The 20,659-nt window shown below is 49.7% G+C and overlaps 1 protein-coding gene across 5 annotated transcripts in view; it reads left to right on the top strand.

The window, feature by feature from the left end:
* Positions 1-20,659, top strand: part of Elk3 (ETS transcription factor ELK3) — a 77,321-nt gene that overhangs the window by 36,827 nt on the left and 19,835 nt on the right. For 3 of the 5 annotated variants that reach the window (XM_041663937.1, XM_041663929.1, XM_041663946.1), the window contains 3 exons: positions 8,923-9,717; positions 14,577-14,699; positions 19,608-20,398. In XM_041663937.1, the coding sequence (XP_041519871.1) occupies positions 8,923-9,717; positions 14,577-14,699; positions 19,608-19,706 (1,017 nt within the window). In that variant the 3' untranslated portion in view covers positions 19,707-20,398. Of the gene's footprint in view, positions 1-8,922; positions 9,718-14,576; positions 14,700-19,607; positions 20,399-20,659 lie in introns of those variants that run through there. The other 2 variants (XR_005975589.1, XR_005975590.1) reach the window with 2 other exon arrangements.

Here is a 20,659-nt window from a genome sequence, read left to right on the forward strand (position 1 = left end):
CTTAGAAGTTTGCGATGGTGTGTGTGTGCATGAGTGGATGGGCTCCAAATGTACCAGTTAGACAAAAGGAGTCCCGGCTCTGCCCAGCCTGGTGCCAGGCCAGCATCCAGTGCGGAAGACGTGTATGCTGAGCACTCCACAGAGGCAGCAGCTCTGCTGAGCACAGGTAATTTAAGAAGCACCCCAAGGCTGCGGTAACAGATACCCCCAGACTTGGTAGTTCGAAGCAACAGAACTTTGTTGTCTTCTCCCCCAAAGGAAGCCATAAGTCTAAAGCAAGATATCAGCTGGGCCCTTGGATGGTTTTAGGGAAGACACCTCCCTTGGTGTCACACAGCTGGAAGCGCCATTCTCTGTCCGTCTTCACACGTGTGTCCTTCCTGCGTGCCCCTCCCTGTCCTCTTCTTATAGGACACTAGTCACTGTGCTTCCTGCTTACCCCGAGTCTCAACACCCTTGGCCAGTTTCACTAGCAGAGGCCTTGTTTCCAAATAAGGTCACATTCTAGAGTTCTAGGGGGAATACCGTTTACCCACCACGCCGTTCGAGTAGAGGAGGCCACCTAGTTAGAAGCAGCTCAGGTTGAGGGGGTCAAGGAATCTTTTAATAAGTGCTCCTTGGGGGTAAGTATGAGAGGACCCTTACCTAGAAACAAATCTGTAGCTGATTTTAATCAAGCTCACGAACTGCTTGGGGCCCTGGCAGTGCACAGGCCCCAGGCTGAGACGAGTCAGGACCTGCACTGCCCACCTCGCTACCATCCGGAGGCTTACAGAACTCACTCTGGTTCCGTTTCGCAGAGCCTGGGCATTTCCAGGGGAAGGTGTCTCTTGGGGTTTTGTGGGCCGGTTTGCTGGTTAAGGACAGGGGACAAAGAGGGTGACTCTTGTAGGCGTTGTGTTCTAACTCCGGAGAGGGGACCCCTCAGGAAAGTCAGTCGGCCTCCCGTCTGTACGCGAACCGGAGGGTGACCTTATGTGGGGTGCTGGCTGGGAAGCCGGTAACTTAGCGACACGCCACCCCTGCTGCTGGACTGTGGGAGCTCAGAGCAAAGCTTTGGGGCGCTCATCTGTGAAATGGGCGTGAGTGTGTGTGAGGCTCCTTTACAGGCGTTAAAGCGAGGTGACCTGCCAGCTAAGGAATTCTGGTTGGCCCGCAGCAGATTAACAGAACACTGTGTTCAATGGCCACTGTCGGCCAAGCAGAATTTAGCTGTGTGCAGTCATGTTTTCAGTCATGTTTCAAGGACTCTGAGAGCAAGGCCTTGACACGTACAAGCCTCTAAAAGCAAACCCATGAGCCGTTTTCCCTCCCTGTTCTAAGGTTGACAAACTGAGGTCTATGGAAGTTGAATGATGATCCCAGGCGATACTAAGTGGAGAGGCTGGGATTTGAACCCAGGTCTGGCTAGGCTACTGTTATTTCAGGTAATGTTTGCTTCATCAGTGCTGATCCTAACTATTCAAACCGCTGGTCATGAAGCCACACCAAGCCGTGTGTAGTGGACGTTAATGGCTAGTCAGGGATGGCTTTGCTGGGTCCCAGAACCTCATGCCAGGGTATCTTATGAAAAAGTACCTCGATGCCCCAGGGATGGGCAGAAGCAGTTCTGTTTGTGGTGATGAGAGTGAGCCTCCCCACAGGGAGGCAGAAGGAGCCTTTCTTCAGCAAGGACCTTGCTTCTGTACCAAGGAGCCCATTCCTAGGCCCCTGCCAGCAAACCCCACTGCTGCTTTGGAATACAGAGGATACAGAGGTTCACCGTTAGTAGCAGCTGCCTTCTGGAAGTGGGTGTGGTTGCTGAACAGAAATGTCTCAGGCCTAGCTGTAACTACGCCTGACTTCAGGGACAGTTACAAGCCACGTGACTTGGGCTCCATGTCAATTTGATAAGAAACATATACTAAATATATATCATGTAAAAAATGCAGACTGAAAAAGATTATAATCAGTTACTTTATAGTATCCATTTTTAAGACTAATTTCTTTCTCCTATAAACACACATGCATATTTATGTGCACACACACATACATATTAACATTATTTCACTGAAGTGATGGAACATCCCATGGGGACTGTGATTTTCCACTTAAGTAATATGTAAAGACACAAGGAGGTGACAACATTGTGGCTCTCTGAAACAGCGACATGATCCACTCAGTGGCGGCCCCAATATTTAATTTACCTCTCCATGGTAGAAAACTGGATCAAACCGCCCTCTCCACAGACCAGCAGTGACTCTCGACTTCTTCATCTCTAAGGCAGCCGGGGCGAGCGCACCTTGTAAGGTGGCTGCGTTCATGGCAGGCGATGGCCTGCGTGTGCGCTTTATCCCTCTTTCCTTTACCCTTCTTCCCCCACAGCTCATCCCACATCTACTGTGGAATGTGTCTGTGTCCCCAGAGATCCATCATCCTGTGTCTGCCGGCACTCAAGCTCTGGTTCCCGATGCCAGGGACCTCAGTGAGAGACCCCCCCAGGGTCAGCAGCCTCTAGTGACCCTCCTGTTGGAGCCACAGCCACTGTTAAGAGGCCAGGCTGTGCCTCCTTGTCTGGCAACACATTTCCTGCTTCAAGAGGCATCCAGAGCAGTTGGCATCTTCTGGGTGGCTGGTTCTTGTCTGCACCTCCTCCTAGGACCTGACGTGCGGCGTCTCTGCCACAGGCTGCCATCCCTGTTTGTGTGAATCCCGAGATTCATCAATACGGCGGTGGCTTCCCGATGGCCACTGCACTCCCCCTCCCCCCTCCCCCCCAGAACTAATTGGATTGTTTGAGGTTTTCTCCATGGTGAATGTCAAATGGTGACTGCGTTCAGCATGATATACCACACACCTCTTTTCTTTCTGCATCCAACTAAATAAAACAACACCATATTCCCCTGCTTGGTTGAGGTGTATAAACCAGATGCAATCGGGCTGCTGAGTCGTGGGCCATGGAACCCAGAGCTGTGGATAGAGCGTGTAGAATATGCACAGCCTACAAGGAGGTTCGATTTGACTATTAACCTGTCATCTGGGCTAAGAGCAGGTAGCGTTAATAGATTAGTATTGGCTAAAGGGGAGTGGGAAATAAGGATGATAACACTAATGCTGATAAATATTTTGGGCTTTTATTGGGTATTTAGATGAATGGGCCCATCCCATTCTACAGTTGAGGATGTCAGATCATGTGACTGGAAAGAGACTGGGTGGCATTTAAACTGAATCCAAGCAGCAGCCTTGAAGTAGTATCAAGTGGATATTTATGGGAAAGGTCCTCCTACTTTGTCCCCCTTTCCGGCTGTGTTCCCAGCACAAGGCTGAGAGAAGTCCCAGCTGGCGTAGGAAGTTTCTGTACAACTTTCCCTCCTGCCTGTGTGAGCTGCTGATATTTCTCAGGGCTGAGTACAGGGCAGGGAAGTGGCAAGGTCGGAGGGCAAGAGGCTGCAATCCCAGGGAACCCTCAGAGGATGCAGCGGAAGTTAAGGGAGCTGGGCCAGGAAGAATGATGAAAACCCCATTGAGAAAACGGGTTGGAGAACAAGTCTGAATACATGGAAGCCTGACCCATTACTTTAGATCAAAATTGAGGTGCCAGACCTGCAAAGCATGTTCCACACAGACGGGGTGCGCACAGATGGGGTGCGCACAGACAGGGTGAGCCTCCTGAGTCAAACTGATGAAACAGAAGTGTATGGAGCTCTCTAAGAAACTGTGACATTGTAGGGGGTTGCATGTGGTGACAGCATCTATAATAGATTTTAGCTTAAAAAATTCCATGGCGGCTGGCTGGGCGTGGTGGCACATGCCTTCAGTTCCATCACTCACGGGGCAGAAACAGACTGATCCCTCTTGAGTTCCAGGCCAGTGTGGTTTACCTAGTGAGTTCTAGACCAGCCAGAGCTACATGGTAAGACTGGGGATTGTGGAAGAGGGGGCGGAAAGGGCCCTGTAAGAGCCGGAAGTTGGAAAAGATTGCTGCAAAAAGTGTCTTCGGAATATGGCTGGTGCCCTCAAGAGCTCACTGCAGCTCTTGACTGATCCACCAGCATTTCCTCATGAAAGAGAAAAGAATCACGGGGCCCCACCCCTCCCTAAGGGATGGTTGAGTTGCCACTAGTCTGGGAAATGGGTCACTGTTCTCAGTACTGTAGCCGCTGGTATGTTGCCCATGCCCCAATAACAAACTCACACCCTATTTCATACAGACAGCTGTGTTAGACTCAGTAGATCTCTCTCTCTCTCTCTCTCTCTCTCTCTCTCTCTCTCACACACACACACACACACACACACACACACACACACGATGAGAAAGTGGGAGAAGGGTTTCAACAGGGAGAGGAGGGGAGATGACAGGGTAACAGGGAAAGAGACTAAAGTCATCATATACATGCGTGAAACTGTGAGGCAAAGCACACATAGACATCTGTATGTCTGAGACATGTATGAAATGATCATTGGCCTCTGGCTTCATGCGAGGGTCCTTATTTTCTATAGTCCAATTCATGTACTACACAAATGCTTATTGAGCTTATCTGAATATTATCCTAACGTAACTAGGAAGGTAATTAATTCCATCCCAGAAGTATCTCTATGTGTATACACAAATAATAGATAGTTATGTATGTATATGCACATATATTTAAGTCATAAAAGTTTGGGAAAAGTCTCATCTGTCCACTATGCTTAGACATGATTTTGAGAATCTGGCAGATACAGAACGGAGAGGATTTGAAAAGGTGTGCCTGTACCGACCATGTATACACATCTCTCTTTGTCAATATTCGGTAAACTGACCCTGTACATGGCATTAACATTGTGTTAAGAGACAGAAGGGATATGGAGATAGTTTGAAGTTTGGGGGGCTGCACAGACTTTCTTTGCATCCTGTATCAGCTTCTGTAAGAGACCTGAGCAGCTGCAGTTTCCAGAGGCTACCCCCACCCCCATATACACACACAGACAGTGAGGTAGGAGTTGGCAGTTTTTAGGGTTATTTACACAGCCCTGTCCTCTTCAAAGGGAGAAGGCAGTGTTTGCACCCCCACATTTAAGCACGGTTATGGACACACATGTTCCTGTAAGTGAGCCTGTGGTCTGTCAGGGTTTGCAGGCCGTGCTGGGGATATGGAGGTCAGCTTGTTGGGAAGTGAGCTGGCATTCTATGCCTTTACCTGTCAAACTGCCCACACTTCAGGTTCCTACCCCGTGGAAATGACAGCATGATGTGGCAGTAGGGACATTTCCAAGCCCAGACGTCATTTTCCGGGTATCGCTGTTGCTGTTGTGTGTCGGCTGCAGGGGATTCCTGCTTACTGTTCTCTGAAGTTGGCCTTGCCCTTCCTGCCTGAGACTCACCAGACAGGGCCTGGCCGCGAGTCACATTCCGCATTTCATGGGAGATTATTCGGTGGCTTATTCCCTGCAAAGAAAGGAGGCAGATGTACGCAACTGTGTCTTTGAAACCACAGAAAGTCCCTTGGCTCAACTAGACACACACTGGCCGTTTGTCGGGTTGCCAGGCAACAGGGGGTAACAAATGCTAAGTGAGTCTGGTATGGAAGGGGTGAGAAGCAGGCGTCTTCAGAATATCTTCACCGCTTACCATAAGAGCCCTACCCAAGGGCTGATCTGCTTCAGCTGACGTAAATCACCTTCTATTCTGGCCAAGCGCTCAGGAGCCAGATGTTTCCAAGTACGAGTGTCTGATGGCGTGTAATTTATAGTCCGTGAACCTCAGTTTCCTCATCTGTCCTGTGGGGTAATGCTTTCATAGAAGACGAGCTTCGAGGTCTTAGGGCAGTGCCCGGCAAATGCACGCTCGGCAAACCCTAACTACTATCGTTGCCTGTGCCGTGTTTTCCCAGCCGACTTGGTAGGATGTGTTTTTTGGTAACAGTGGTGAGGTCTGCAAGCATCCAAGGTCCCTCTGATTCCTGGGATCTGCCCTGGAAGAAAAGGAAAAGCTTTTGCTTTAGCTGCTGTCCCAGCCCACTGTGGCTACCTACTTGCTTTTCCTTGCCAGTTTCTGTCAGAGATGTTGAGCCCCTGACAGACTGGGACACATCTCTGATGCATGGACCCTGCCCTTCCTTCCCCATCCTTGCCTGGCTTCATCCTCAGCCTTCCCTGAAAACCTAGACAACAAAGACCCTAAGAGATAAACTTTTAAAAAGATTTTTATTTATGTCTGTGTGATTATATGCCGCATGTGCGGGTGTCTGATGAGGTCAGAAGAGGGCATCGGATCCCCTGGAGTTGGAGTTACAGGTGGTTGTGAGCTATCCAATGTGGGTGTTAGCAACCTAACTCAGGTCTTCCAAAAGAACAACCTGTGCCCTCAGCCATTGAGTAATCTCTCGAGACCCCCCAAAAAGTCATTTTCATCCCATCATAGCCCTTAATTATTTGTTGACTTACTCATGAATATAGTAATGATCCCTCTGGTCCAATAATTAAAATATTTACATTTTTTAAAGTTAGTTTGTGAGATCAGTCAGTTGAAGTAAGAGTTCCTCGGTCCCTCCTGTGTAATTATTTAGGCTCAATAAATTTGCTCAATTTAGATGACGATGCAAAGTGGCCGAGAAGAAAAGAGTTTTCTCCCAAAGAGGAAGGTATTAGGCGCTATAAATAAAATAAAATGTAATACATATAACATACACAGTAGCGGTATTAGCGGAGGAAGCTCCACACTGCACACGCCTTTATGATGGGAACGACCTGGGTCAGGCAGACCCAGGAGTCTCCTGTTTCATCTTTTCCTAGAGGGAGCTGGTTCTCCTGGCATGATCTCTACCCCGGCCTGGTACTGTTCTCAATAGAGACACCCCCCACCCCCAAGCAGCTGGCAGAACCTTCTTGTTCCTCCATTCCTCTGAAGATTTGTCATCATAGGGTGTGTGGAAGTGGAGTCAGCTAGAGTCGTGGGATTTGGGGGGCGGTGAGTTACCGTTCAACTTTGACACTCACCTGACCTGTCCTTTGGGAAGGGCACACCTGTGTGCTGTGTGGGCAAGGTCTCTCTCTGTCTGGGATTCATGTGTTAGGGATCTCCTGCATAGGGACCTTGCAGGCCTCCTGTAAAAACCTGCCCCCAGGGAATTTCTCCTTGAACATCTCGGTGACTGGCAAATGGGCCCCTTTCTCCTGCTGTTGAAAGGGCGAAAACAATGAAACAAGGTACAAGGTAGCAGGCCAGAAGCTAACGTGCTCATACCTAGGCCAAGCCAAGACCTCCCAAGATAGCTCCATCGGGGGATATCGTGCTTCCTCTTAGCACAAGTAGAGCCTGGCAGTCTGAGGCTGTGGCTCCATCCCCATGCTCGCTTGTCTTGGCAGGGGAAGGGTGCTACCTTCCTCCCTCCATGTGGGCTGCTGTGGGATTTAGACACCAGATGGCCGGACTGGTGACACACTCATCAATAAAGTCTTCCTCAGATGGTTTATTTCGCAAGGTTGAGGAGGAAGGGTTTCTAAGGAAACATTCGGGGTCTTTTCCCCATAGGATAGTGCTGGCTTTCTGAGCCAGAGGGAAGCCATCTTTTTCTCCCTGAAGTACCTAGGACTTAGATGTTGCGGGAGGTTCTTCCGCTCCTCCAGCCAATAGCCGCTGAGAGACCACGCCCCAATGGGCTGGTATCCCATCCTCGTCGCCACTCTCAGCGGCTATTGGCTGGAGGAGCGGAAGGTTCTTCCGCAACACTTAGAGTCAACCACAGGGCGAGACCTGCGGCAAGCGTTTGTCAGACCGCCATGGAAATGGGTAGGCTCTGCAGGACCGCTTTCCCGGCTCCACTAGCCTTAAGAACAGCATAGCCTCCCATATAAAATCCGCTTTCTCACGGGCTGAGAAAACTTTTGCCTTGACAGTGGTTTTCATCTTTCATTTACATCCTAACGTTAGAGGAACGGGGCCCTAACTGAAGAGCCAGACGCAGACACTGGCAACTAAGAACACGAAACGAATGCCATAAATATCCAAGCAGGCAGTTTCTTCCCCTCCAGCGGCTTTCTTGCCAGAAACAGCTGCCCGACTGGAGAAAATGTTGGGTTGCCGGGTAGCACTAACGTACATTTCTCTGATGCTCTGCACCAGAATCCTTCCCTGCTATTATTTTCATTGTGCTCTCTGGGCTCCCAGCCGCAGGTAAGGCAGTACTGTACTGGGGTGAAGGGAGCACACCCTTGCTTTATGAGTCACTGCAGCCCTAGAAGTTTATTTTCCAGTTCTCAGAACCTTTGGTTTTCGCGTGTGTCTGTGGCATGCACGCATGCCCGGGCATACATGGTATGTGGGTGCGTGCACATACAAGTGTGTGTAGACAGAGAGTTGACCTCAGATGTCTTCTTTGGTAATTCCCCCCACTCTACCTAGTGAGGCAGGAATTCTTGCTGAACGTGGAGATCATGGATTCAGGCTAGCCTAGCTAGCCAGCTTGCGCTAGAGAGCCTCTGTATCCCAAGTGCTGGCTGGCCACCGCACCTGGCCCAGCTTTCTTGTGGGTGCGGAGGACCTGAAATCCAGCCCCCGTGCTGGCCGCTTATTCACCGGGCCATCTCCCCTCCCCCAGCTCTCTTTCCCGACTGTAAAACAAGAATGGCAAAACCTGCTTGTAGGATTACTGTGCCAGTTCCGTGAGCTAAGGCGTGAGTCATCTCAGCCACACGATATGTGCTAACTCAGTGGTAGCTTTCGCTATTGCAATATGATCGCAAACAATGGGAGAACCATTGCCAAAGATCGGAGAGCGCATCATTATTGGGCGGTGGGACCAGGGTGCAAAAGCGTGAGCCTTCGAGCTCTGACTTCATGCCTCTTAGCCACGCTGTGGACGTTGGAAATATTTCGGCCCTTCTGCCCTCGTTTCATCATTCCAGGGCACCCTCCTTCCACGTCTCTGCCTCACCCATTTCAAATGTCCGCTTTTGTATTCGCAGAACATTATCAAGAAGGTGATCGGGCAGAAGTTTGTGTACAAGTTCGTCTCTTTCCCGGACATCCTCAAAATGGATCCCCATGCGGTGGAGATCAGCCGGGAGAGCCTCCTGCTGCAGGACAGCGACTGTAAGGTGTCCCCTGAAGGCCGAGAGGTCCACAAGCAGGGCTTGTCTGCCCTGAAGAGCACAAGCCGCAACGAGTACATCCACTCGGGCCTGTACTCATCCTTCACCATCAACTCCCTGCAGAACCCTCCTGAGGCCTTCAAGGCCATCAAGACAGAGAAACTGGAGGAGCCCTGTGACGACAGCCCCCCTGTGGAAGAAGTCAGGACTGTGATCAGGTTTGTGACCAATAAAACCGACAAGCACATCACCAGACCCGTGGTGTCCCTGCCTTCCACCTCCGAGGCCGCGGCAGCATCCGCTTTCCTGGCCTCGTCTGTCTCAGCCAAGATCTCCTCTTTAATGTTGCCAAATGCGGCCAGCGTGTCGTCTGCGTCACCCTCCTCATCTCGGTCCCCATCCCTGTCCCCCAACTCTCCCCTCCCTTCCGAACACAGAAGCCTCTTCCTCGAGGCGGCCTGCCATGACTCGGATTCTCTGGAACCCTTAAATCTGTCATCGGGCTCCAAAACCAAGTCTCCATCTCTTCCCCCAAAAGGCAAAAAACCCAAAGGCTTGGAAATCTCCGCACCTCAACTGTTGCTCTCGGGCACCGACATCGGCTCCATCGCCCTCAACAGCCCAGCCCTCCCCTCAGGATCCCTCACTCCGGCCTTCTTCACCGCACAGGTAAACACTATTCCTGTGGTCCTAGTGGGAAGAAGGAAGAACCACCCCCCATAGTCCTCAAGAATTATGCCTTGGCCAGTGTCCCAAAGGCACTGAGTATACCGAGAGGCACCCACAAGAAAAGGCTTGGTATCCTGGCAACAGAGGGACCTTGTGACCCAGAGTAACCTCAGATGGATCATGCCCGTAGGCTGTGAGGGTGGGGAGATCTCTGGGGACATTTGCACTTTTGGGGGCTTTTCGGGCCTTAGGGAGTTTTGATGATGTAATTTTTGGGAGGCACTCAGAAGTGTCCTGAAGAGAGAAGTCTGTGTTCACAGATAGCGGTGTGGAACTGCGTGTGTCGTGCTCACCTTTAACAAGAAGCACAAGGTGTCACGCGAGCAGGAAAGTCCCCACCGAAAGCAGGGGTGCTGAGGGAAACTCAGGTCCCACCATGAGGAGAGGAGAGCAAACTCAGAGTGTACAACAAGTCTAAGCTGCTCTGAGCCCCTGGAGAAGGTGGCCTTTTTCTTTCTTCCCCTGTAAAAGTGTTACAGTGGTGTCGGGTTCAGCTGCAGGACAGACAGAAGCTGTCCCAGGCCAAATCAGACGCATGTTAGTGGCAAAGGTTAGCAGCATTGGCTTAGATCCAATGTCTGCCTCCCCAGCTTCCTTGACATGGGACGGGGCAGCTGCTCTCTGAGTGGTGCCGTATAGTGGCGGTACATTGGGATGGTGGCCATGCTACCCTAGCTAGCTAGCCAGCTCCAACTAACTGGCAGGCATTATCGTCCTGGAGCTTTATGCCTTCACGTGGGGTCACGCTGTAGGTGGGCCAGAAGTCTGGACTCTGCCTCTGTCGTTGCCATAGCTGTCTTTGCTGGCCCCAGCGGTAGACACCAAATTCTTTGCATGTGCCAGACATTCGGCACACACCATGCCTTTTGCCATCCAGGTCATAGCAGGCCCCCCGGTGTGGGTATTTTTCATTGTGATTGCCTGGCTGAGGTGACCAGGGTACAGAGGTGAAGTACCTTGACTTGGTTCCATAGCTGTAAGTAGGAGGGATGAATTTGGACCTATTTTGTCTGTATCCAGCATCCACCCTGCAGCTAGACACCCCCTGCCATCCCATGGGTGTGGGTGTGTGTGGGGGGGGAACCAGCTGTTTTGCCCCGACAGCAGACCACGGTTTCTGCAGACCAGATGCCAACACCTCTCTGCTACTTTGCTTCGCAGGGTTTCCCCTTCCCAGGGTGACATGGTAGCTTATTTTTGTGAAGTGGCAGTCATAGCCCTCCTTACTGAGGAGAGGCCCCAGGACTCTGATAGGTTGGAATGGGCACAAGCATGCCAAAATTAGCCTTCCCTAACAAAGCCAGGCTGCCTGGCAACACGCAAGAAGCTGCCTCTGAAGTAGCGGCTCAGGCAAGCCTCGGGTCTGAGGCACCGGGTGGACACTTTGGCTTTCGTGTTTAAGACTACAAAGCTAAGAGTGGTTGACAGGCAGGCCAGGCCAGGCCACGTCCAGTTTCAGTGTCTGTGTTCTCCATTGCCGCGCACCGTGCCCCCGTGTCTGCGCTCTGTGCGCCGGCACCCAGTTCGCGAGCTTCGGGCAAGGGGGCTGGAGGTTAAAATACACACACACACACACACACACAGAGAGACAGAGAGACAGCGACACGGGTCATCCTTGAATTCCCCAAGAATGCCCCCTTTATTGTGTTCAGGGGCAGATTATATAGGGATCGCCACGCCCCAGCTAAACCCACCAGAAACCACTCTCCTGCCATCAGGAACTCCTGAAGGTCTCGTGCTCAGAGCAGCTGTAGGCACTCAGATCAGGGGAGAACAAGTTGTTTACAAGAAATCCAGGGTCTGGGGTCTCACGGCTCCCAACACTCCATGACTATTTCTGGGGGAAATTGCCCAGGCGTCTACTGTGGCTTTGGTCCTAGCTACTGTGAACTTAGTGGAGTGGATCTCTCAGAGGGGTTGAGGGTGGCAGAGCTGGGGTGAGGAGCCAAGGGACCTTGAGCTGAGCTAGGGACCCTAGCATGTGGACAAAGAGATAGAGGACTCTGGTCTAGAACCTGGAGAGAATGCTTCGGGAAGCCAGGCTTCTCTGACAGAGGTGTGCCTCGGGCGTCTGGGAGTCACGCTGAGAGGTCTCTATTTTCATTGAGTGAGTGTCAGGGAATTAAAGAATGGGCCCAGGCTTTCTGGGGAGAGACAGTGTTTGGAAGGAGGCTGCTTGGGAACAGAGTAGAGCCTCAGGACCTAAATGCCACCAGATATTCCTTTATGTTCCTAGAGTGTGGGCCTTGCTCCTCATGTGTGGCTGTGCGAAGGTGGCACTTTTGATGGGCACAGGGAGATGGGTAGGAAAGTCTGAAGGATGCGGGGCAGAGAGAGAGCCATGGACCAGGACATGCAGGTGCAATCCACATGGACGGGACCAGCTTCTGTAGTTAAAGGTCACGTGCCTAAGGTCTTGAGGAGACCTAGTATGGAGTGGCGTTGAAAGGGGAGGAAGAGAAAGGCGACCCTTGTGGGAACCCCCTTTTCCTTGTAAATGAATGCCTGTTGGATTTGGTGTCTCTGTCACGTGGGTCAGGAACGCCTATGGCCATTGGCTAAGATGGGCATTCCCAGGTGGAGGGAGGTTGGTTGGTCCGAGAGTAGCGGTGTTTATGACAGATTGGTCCCAGGTGGAGGGAAAGAAGCAGCGTGGGTTCTGCTTGTAGTTTTTTTTTACCCCCCCTCCCCCACTCTCTCTGGCAGGCGCTTGCCCTCCTGGAGGGCAGGCGGACACACAGAGGAGGCTCTGCCATGTCCTGAGATAACCCAGGCAAGGCTCTTGAGGAAGTTCCCCTCCAAGCTACCAAGTAGTTCTTTTAAGGCCACAGGATCTCCAGGGAGAACAGCACTCGGAGGAGGAGTGAATGAAGTCATTTCACAATGCTTATTTGCATAAATTAGAGAAGACATTTCAACTGTATTGCCACAAGGTGCAGAAGGGATTCTAAGTACATCCTGTATTCCTTAGTAACCAATGTGCACAAACACCCAAACCCAGAGGGGAATGTAAATTCTAGGCCATGGGCACAGAAAACCCCCATTTTACATACTGCCCAGAGGCGTCAGCCTGTGGTCTGGGGGGGGGGGGGTAGCTGTCCTTTATGGCTTAGAAGATTGTGTAGACTCTGAGAAGTCTTCTCTGAGGCTAAACCGACAGGCCCTTATGTTGGGGTATTAAATGTTAACGTGACACATTGTGGTTCGAGCCTGGCTCCGGTGTATCATGTAAATATTAGCTCTCGGGTCACCTGAGTCCATGGACTGGAGCCCAACACGCTTGCACAGAAGGTTTCACAGAAGCTTTTGTAAGCAGTTGAGAATCCTCCCATGAATAAAGTCCGTTCAATGGGTACGCCAGGTACACGTTATACTTATTACTGATGCACTAGTAAAATATTCAAAACTATTAAGGCTTAGCATGACTCGTGTCTCTCAGGCTTGACATTTCTGGGTGTTGGTCATATATATATATATATATATATAGTTTGAGATGGGTTACATTATCTTCCCAGCAACCCGGCAATAATAGCATGCATTTTCGTCCTTCCCGTTTGACAGACTGAGATCCAGAGAGGCTAGGCTGCTTGTCTTAGGTCGTCAAGCTAGTGAGCAGAGGCTCTGACACGGGAGCCCCGACAGAGCTCATTTTAACTGTGAGCCAGCTGGCCTAGCACACTCGTGGAATTGCTTGCGACCAGCAAAGAAAGCGGAGCGCTGATTCAAAACACGTATTTATCCCAGTGACCTCGCCGGCCATTCCATATGCAGAAGGGAATGCCACGGCACCAAAGACTCGGATAATTTAGCTTAAATCTGCTCACCCTTCAGCGCTTCGGCTGGAAGCCCACTGGGTGTTCGTCTCTACCCCGTTGAACAGAGCGAACCTTTCACTTTAGGTTTGAGCGCAAATGCGCTTGATAATTGCTGAAGCTGCTGGGGCCGGTTCTAGGAAAAAACAACACGGCAGCCTCCAGCATGATGCAATCTGAAATGCTGGCGCCTTCTCTGGGTGCTCACACAAAGAATCTTATTGAGGGGCTCCTTCTGGTCACCAGAGGTGCAGACACCCTGGGCCAAGGAGCTTGCCTCTGCTGAGAATAAAAGCTGTGCACATTTTACTGGCTTGGGCGGGTTGTTTCTCCTGCCCTTTAGCTGGCTTGTGGGCCAGGACTCCTGCCGAGGGTGGGCGAGCAAATGCCAGTCCTGTCACTTCTAAGAAATGTTCGGCTCTGGCTCTCCAAGGCCCGCTTTCCGTTGCCAGGGCCGTGAATTCCCCCCAGCCCCACGTCCAGGGTTAAGGCTGCAAAACCAGCCCAGCGGTTCCCAATGAGCTGCTACGGACCACGCTAATAGAATTTCAGTTATTAAAGGGCTGAGGAGACTGTAACGCACGTGTGTGTGCCCGTGGAGGTAACAGGCGTCTGCTGTGGCCCAGTAGTTTGATAAGAAACGAGGCCCCTTCCTGGGGTGCTATTTTGTCTGTACACGTCTTTGTTTACTGGGAGCGGGGGAAGGGGTTGAAGGAGCTCTTCTGGCCAGCTGCTGCAAACCTGCCTTTTCCACTAGAATGTTTAGGCAGGGTGACTTGCCTAAGACTTGTGGACAAAACTAGTACAAGAAAATGATAACGGCTCCTAGCCGTGCAAATGTAACCCGGAGTTGCCCAGTTTCCCAGAGATGGCAAGGTTTGGTTCATTGTCCATGGCTAGTGCACCTATCTAGTTACCCAGCTACTCTTGTCACGGCTGCCGTGAGGTGAAGCCCTATCAAGACCTGCCTGTTGCCTTGTCTTCTAGACACCAAATGGCCTGCTGCTGACCCCGAGTCCGCTGCTCTCCAGCATACACTTCTGGAGCAGCCTTAGCCCCGTCGCGCCGCTGAGTCCTGCCAGGCTGCAAGGGCCAAACACACTTTTCCAGGTAAGAGTCTGGAACCAGCTTTGCAACGTGGGTCAGCCACGGCTTTTTTCTAAATTCTACACAGGCTTGGTTACTATGTTAAGTCTCCAGCCGGGCTATGGTGGTGGTGCATGCCTTTAATCCCAGCACTTGGGTGGCAGAGGCAGGCGGATCTCTGTGAGTTCGAGGCCAGCCTGGTCTACAAGAGCTAGTTCCAGGACAGGCGCCAGAGTTATACGGAGAAACCCTGTCTCAAAAAAACCAAAAGAAAAAAAAAAGTTTCCAAGGGGACTTTTGAAGGCCTGGGCTGCAGGGCCTTTTAGAAGCAGACATTTTCACTGAGGCAGAGAAGAGATGTGCTCATGTCAGGAACCCAGGCATGGCTTCTTCAAGTTTCTGGATATTTGCATATGACCAGAAACACTGGAAATTTGCTGCAGAAATTATTTAAAAATTTAAAAAATAGTTTCTATACAAAGCTCAATATGATGCCAACTCGCCAATATAACCATATCAGAATACATTTTAAAAGTAAAAAACAGTGAACAGTTTTTCTAAACTGGAGCAGAGGTCATCTGCATCATTTTACACATTATAATCAGGTTCTAATTTTGTAATAAGATATATGCAGCAAACGGTTAAAGAATAATGAAGACCTCCCTGAGATAGGTGAACACATACATTATTCATGCAGGTTCTGGAATCTTCCAGGACTCTCATTCGCTATCACGTGGAGGTCAGTATTTCCTCTGAGTCCCAAAGGTAGCTGCTCACCAACCCAAGGTGTTACTCCTTTGAGTATGTGAATACAGGCAGGGGCAGGAATGAAGCAGAGGCGGACAGAGTGCCAGCTCCTCGTTCCCCTAACTCTAGCTTGGTCTTATCTAGCTTGCTTCCCCTGCCCTAGTATGGCTCACGCCAAACTGACTGTCGCTCCTTGCTCCCACTGCCTTTAGCATCATCATCATTATTATTATTATAATTATTATTATTATGACTGCCTGTGGACCTGGCAAACTCTGCTAGAGAGTGGGCCCCCAAAGGACGGGAACCATATTCTGGTCACTGTGTATCTCCTGGGATCTAGCGCAGGCATTGACTGGTGCACAAACGCCAGTCATTACTGATAACCCCTGACGAGACGCCAAAGCACAGATGTCAGGAAAGGGTGTTAGGTGCTCAAGTCCCTCCTCTCAGTTGGTCATTTTGCTTATCAAGGTTACTATTTGCTGAGCTCCCCTCTGCAGGAACACATGGATACACAGTAGGATTTAGGGTCTAGCAGGAAGAATGGGCGGGCCACAGAGGTTTTGATTGCTATCATGCATCTCTGGTTTCCTAGCGGGCTTGGAGTAGGGTGTCATGAGGTGAGTATTCCCTGGAGTAACCGGGTTTCCTTTCCTCCCTGGCCCCCATTTCCATCACAGTTCAGTTCCGGTCAGGCACAGGGAACAAGGTGATTGTTGGAATTTTCACCTGAAGTGGTAAATTCTAGTGGAAGCGGAGCAGGAAGGGGTGACTTGACTACAGCAGCTCCTTGGGCGTAGGACTGCCATAGCTAGAGAATCTAACATGGGGCGTTTGTAGAGATCAGTAACTACTGGAATCTACTGAATAAGCAGCTTCTCATTTACGTCGCTATTGGGAGTTCTGCCGTCCGACTGGTGCATGACTTGGCGACCTTCTTAGGAAAGTCACAGGGAACAAATGGAATTCTGTCTCTATTCCAGGATTCCCAGTCGATTGATAGCCTGGACCTCTGGGAGCAGGGAGCTACCCATATCCCACACCCAGAGGTTCTGTGACGTCGGCACGCGCCTAGTCACATGGCTAGTGTGTCAAGCAAAGATGCTAGGCCTACCCCAGGACCTCAGATTCATGAGGTGTTGGACAGGGTCTGATAAAACATTTTATTCACGTTTCTAATGGTGCTCTAGTGTAGGAACTATATTTTGAGGACTGTTGCGGACTAGGGATCCTAATTTACACTTCAAATTCTGCAGATTCCTGCATATAAAGGCCATCTTCAAAAAATTTCAATTTTAATTTCACCAAAACAAACCTGTTTTCGCCCCAAGAGCCATTCAAAAACCAGCTGGGAAGGTTGGAAGGGGCTACAACTTAGCTTGGATGGCTGACAGGTTGCATGGCCTGAGGTTCCTGAGTTATGGCTGGATCGATGAGACCACAGGAAGCAACTCTGCCCCTTTTAGAATATTATTACTCGTCTCATAAGAAGAGCAATGGAGTGTGGTCAAAGTTAGAGGTGGCCGTTTTAAAAATGATAAAACAACAACCACGCTAAGAGGAATGAAACTTCCAACTAAAAATAAGAGATATCAAAATGGATTTCTCAGAATTCAGATTACTATAGTGCCCCTTCAAAATTAATAAAAATAATGAACCTCATTTACATACACTGGGCATTCGTGAAGGAAAGAGAAAACACAGTCTACAGCATGTTTTACGCAGAGTGGGCAAGTTTTCTGTGTGATTTTTGGAAAAGCAAATTTGAAACCCACAGGGAAGGACTTAATGGGGCTGAGGCATTCCTGCACAGAGGATTCCACGAGACAAGTATTTATCTGTCTGTCTTAGAGGGAAAGGGACTGGGGCACAGGGTCAGACACTGTAGCTCTGGCTAGCCTAGAACTCACTTTGTAGCCCAGGCTGGCTTTAAACTCACAGCGATCCTCCTGCCTCGGCATCTGGAATAGTTGGGATTACAGGCGTGCACAAGCATGGTTAGACCACGATCAGAGCAGATGTGGCAGAATTCCAGGCAAGAAGGGAGAAGAGGCATGTTTTCTTAGCTGCCATGTCCCTGGTGGAGAGAGAGAGGTGCCAAAGCCATGGCTGAGCGTGAATCGAGAGCCTGATCTATAAATAACGGTGCAAATCAGTCTGGCTGGCCAGGTGATCAAATTTGGAATGCACCTCACGGGTAGCAACAAGGTGTAGCAACAAGGACTTCGAAGGTCACACGATAATAATGTCCAGAGGAACGCTGGTTCCAGCTGTGCCTGCCTTCCTAATCCGGCCTCTCACAGACTCAGAGCCCCAAAGAGCAGGTTCTGTGAGGCTTTGGAGTCGAGACATCTGAAAGTGGTTGTTGCTGTCAAGTTCAGGGAAGGGACCGGAGAAAAGGGGGGAAGTGTCTGGGGAATGCTGTAAGTGAAGAAAGGGGCTGTGGTGGAAGAAAAACTAATAAACATGCTAGGAAAAACAAACAAACAAGCCAATCAAGAGAAGCATGACAACTGTGTGCACATACAGGCATTTCTAACTAACGTGCTGAAAAAAGACGATGCCTTTACATCACCCGTCAGGTGGTGGCTGGGTACCAAAAGGAGAAAAGATGCAACTATTCTTAGTGGAAGCTCAAGGCCAGTTCTGCGGTCCACCTGAAGCCACCGTGCAAGCGGTGACAAGGACACGGACCTTGGCTTAGACGGTCTAAACTGCATTCGGCTAGATCTAGGAAGGCGGCTGAAACCAAGTCCCACAAAATGGAAAGATCCCAAAGCTGCAGAGAGACAGGAAGCCTTACATATACCAGTCACCATTAAAATAGGAGCCGGGCAGTTTGGTCTAGCTGGAGATAAGACTTGGCTTTGCTTATGAGCTATGACCTTTAGCTAATTGGAACCTGGCTGAGTTGTTTCTCTCGTTTACAATGTGAGGCTAAGAAAGCTTACTTTCTATCCCTAGCCGTCCAACAAGATGGCAGCCCTTGAGAAGGCGGCACTGGATGTGCTACCGAAATAGTTTGAAAATGAAAAAGGAAAAGGATTTACTCATTCTTCAAATATTTATTGGACTCCTAACATGTGCCAGGCTCCATAGTTTGATATTTAGTGCTGAAGTTTAATATTTAACTTTCCTGGACTAAAGAGGGATTAGGCTCGAACAGCATCTGGTAGATCAGCTGGACACACTTCATCTTTGGCAGCTTTTACTTTCTCCTTCATTAAGATTGTGGCGGAGGGATTTGTCCACGCCATGAAGTCAAACCATAATGCTTCCATTCTACCCCACCCCACTGTAGTTACCAACAATGCGGAGGTCTCACTGTGTCCTGCGGCTGTAACCTAATGCCTTGCTCTTAAGTCAGTGAAAGTACATTCCGCATCTCCAGGATCAAGACAGTCTTTCCTTTACAAAAAGTTTCATTTTTGTTTTAACCATGTGTTTCTGTGCCTGCGTGCCCCCAGATCGCTGGCTCTGACATTAGTTTTGAGCCATGTGATGTGGATGCTGGAGCCAAGTTCAGGCCCTCTGTTACGAGAGCAGTCAGGGGAGTCGGGGGTGGGGATGCATAGCAATTCCTATCCAAACAATTAAATAAATAAATAAAATGGGTTATAGTGTGTGTGTGTGTGGGAGAGAGAGAGAGGGAGAGGGAGAGGGAGAGAGAGAGAGAGAGAGAGAGAGAGAGGGAGGGAGAGAGAGAGAGAGAGAGCGAGCAGTCAGCATTGTCAACTGCTGAGCTATCTGTCCGGCTCCCTGGTCCTCATTTTAAACAAGCACTGATGGCCGATTTTGCCATGCTGTGGCAAACGGACAGCAGATTTCAAACTTGGAGATCGCTGACTCGTGTAAGGAATCCTGGTTTCCAGTCTCACCCCCTTGGTATGTGAAGTAGATCAGTGTGCTCTACCTTCTAGAACCTCTAAGACAGTAGTGGAATGTGCCGTCAGCAACGTGTAAAGTCCATCTGAGGACCTCAGGGACACAGCAAGCACAGGGGCCTTTCCTGGGCCTCCCGCGGTTGCTCATTGCTCTAGGTAACCTTTGTAGAACAGATGGGCAGCCAGCTCCCAGCGCTGGATGCTGAGAACTACCTCTCCATTGGCGCCTATGCGTGAGAGGAATGCAAGCTCCCCAAGGAAACCGCCACAATTACTGAATGTCTCTTGTCCCTTACAGTTCCCCACACTTCTCAATGGTCACATGCCGGTGCCGCTCCCCAGTTTGGACAGAGCTCCGTCCCCGGTACTGCTTTCTTCCAGCTCTCAGAAGTCATGATGACCGCAGGAATCATGACCGTCGTCGTTGTCGTCACCGTCACCGTCGCAGCCACCGCCGCCGCTGTCGGCAGCAACTAGGCATTCAAAACTCATGAAGTCAGTTTGTCCCCATGGGCTAGTTTACCTGTGTCATGAGAAGGACATTGTGGAACCCTGTTAATTTGGCTTGCACTTTTCATAACACGGATCATCTAGATGTATGTTAGCATTTTAAAAAACCAATTTTATATATTCAGCTCTATATGAAAGTGTTTTGCATTAAGTGGATTTTAATGTTTTTGTTTTTCTATCCTTTGAGCTCTGAAGTGTTGAACACTGACAGTGGAGAACCTTTCTTAATGTTTTCTATGTAACTAATAAGGATGTGAAGCTGTTTATCCCCTTAATTCTGCATACGCTGAACTCTGCTTGTATACACGATATAACCAGCTGTGCCTTCCTTTTGCATTTAGTTTTATGTACATGATTTGTGTATTTCTAGTATTAAGAGAAAATGTTTGAAGGACAATACAGCATCAAACAGCTCTCCGAAGAATGTTATTCTCACAGGTAGAGAACATGAACGCCTGCTCCTACCACTGTAAGAACTGCCTTAGGACCTCTCTTGAACTGAAATTTAGTATATGTAATGTCCAAGTAATGTTTTTATAAGAATGAACGAAGCCATATTTAGACAATAAACGTTCTTTTAAAGAACATGTTCCAAAGTGCACTTTTTAAAAGATGAACTTTTGAGTGGGCCAGCCGCTGAGCCAATTACAGCGGCCTCTCTACTCTGGGATTCTGAAACTCCATTAAGTCCACACCAGCAGATCTCTTAAAGGTATACCCCAGGTTTACATATCCTTACCCCTGCTCTCTTGAGATCCTCTACCACAACCGTCTGGTATCGTTATCACTGTTAGGAGTTAGGCTTTCTTTAGAGTGACCTGACAACTAATATTTAAAAAT

Source organism: Microtus oregoni, unplaced genomic scaffold, assembly GCF_018167655.1.
Source record: "Microtus oregoni isolate MIOR12 unplaced genomic scaffold, Mior012 000001F_ref0000356, whole genome shotgun sequence".
Taxonomy (NCBI): Eukaryota; Metazoa; Chordata; class Mammalia; order Rodentia; family Cricetidae; genus Microtus; species Microtus oregoni.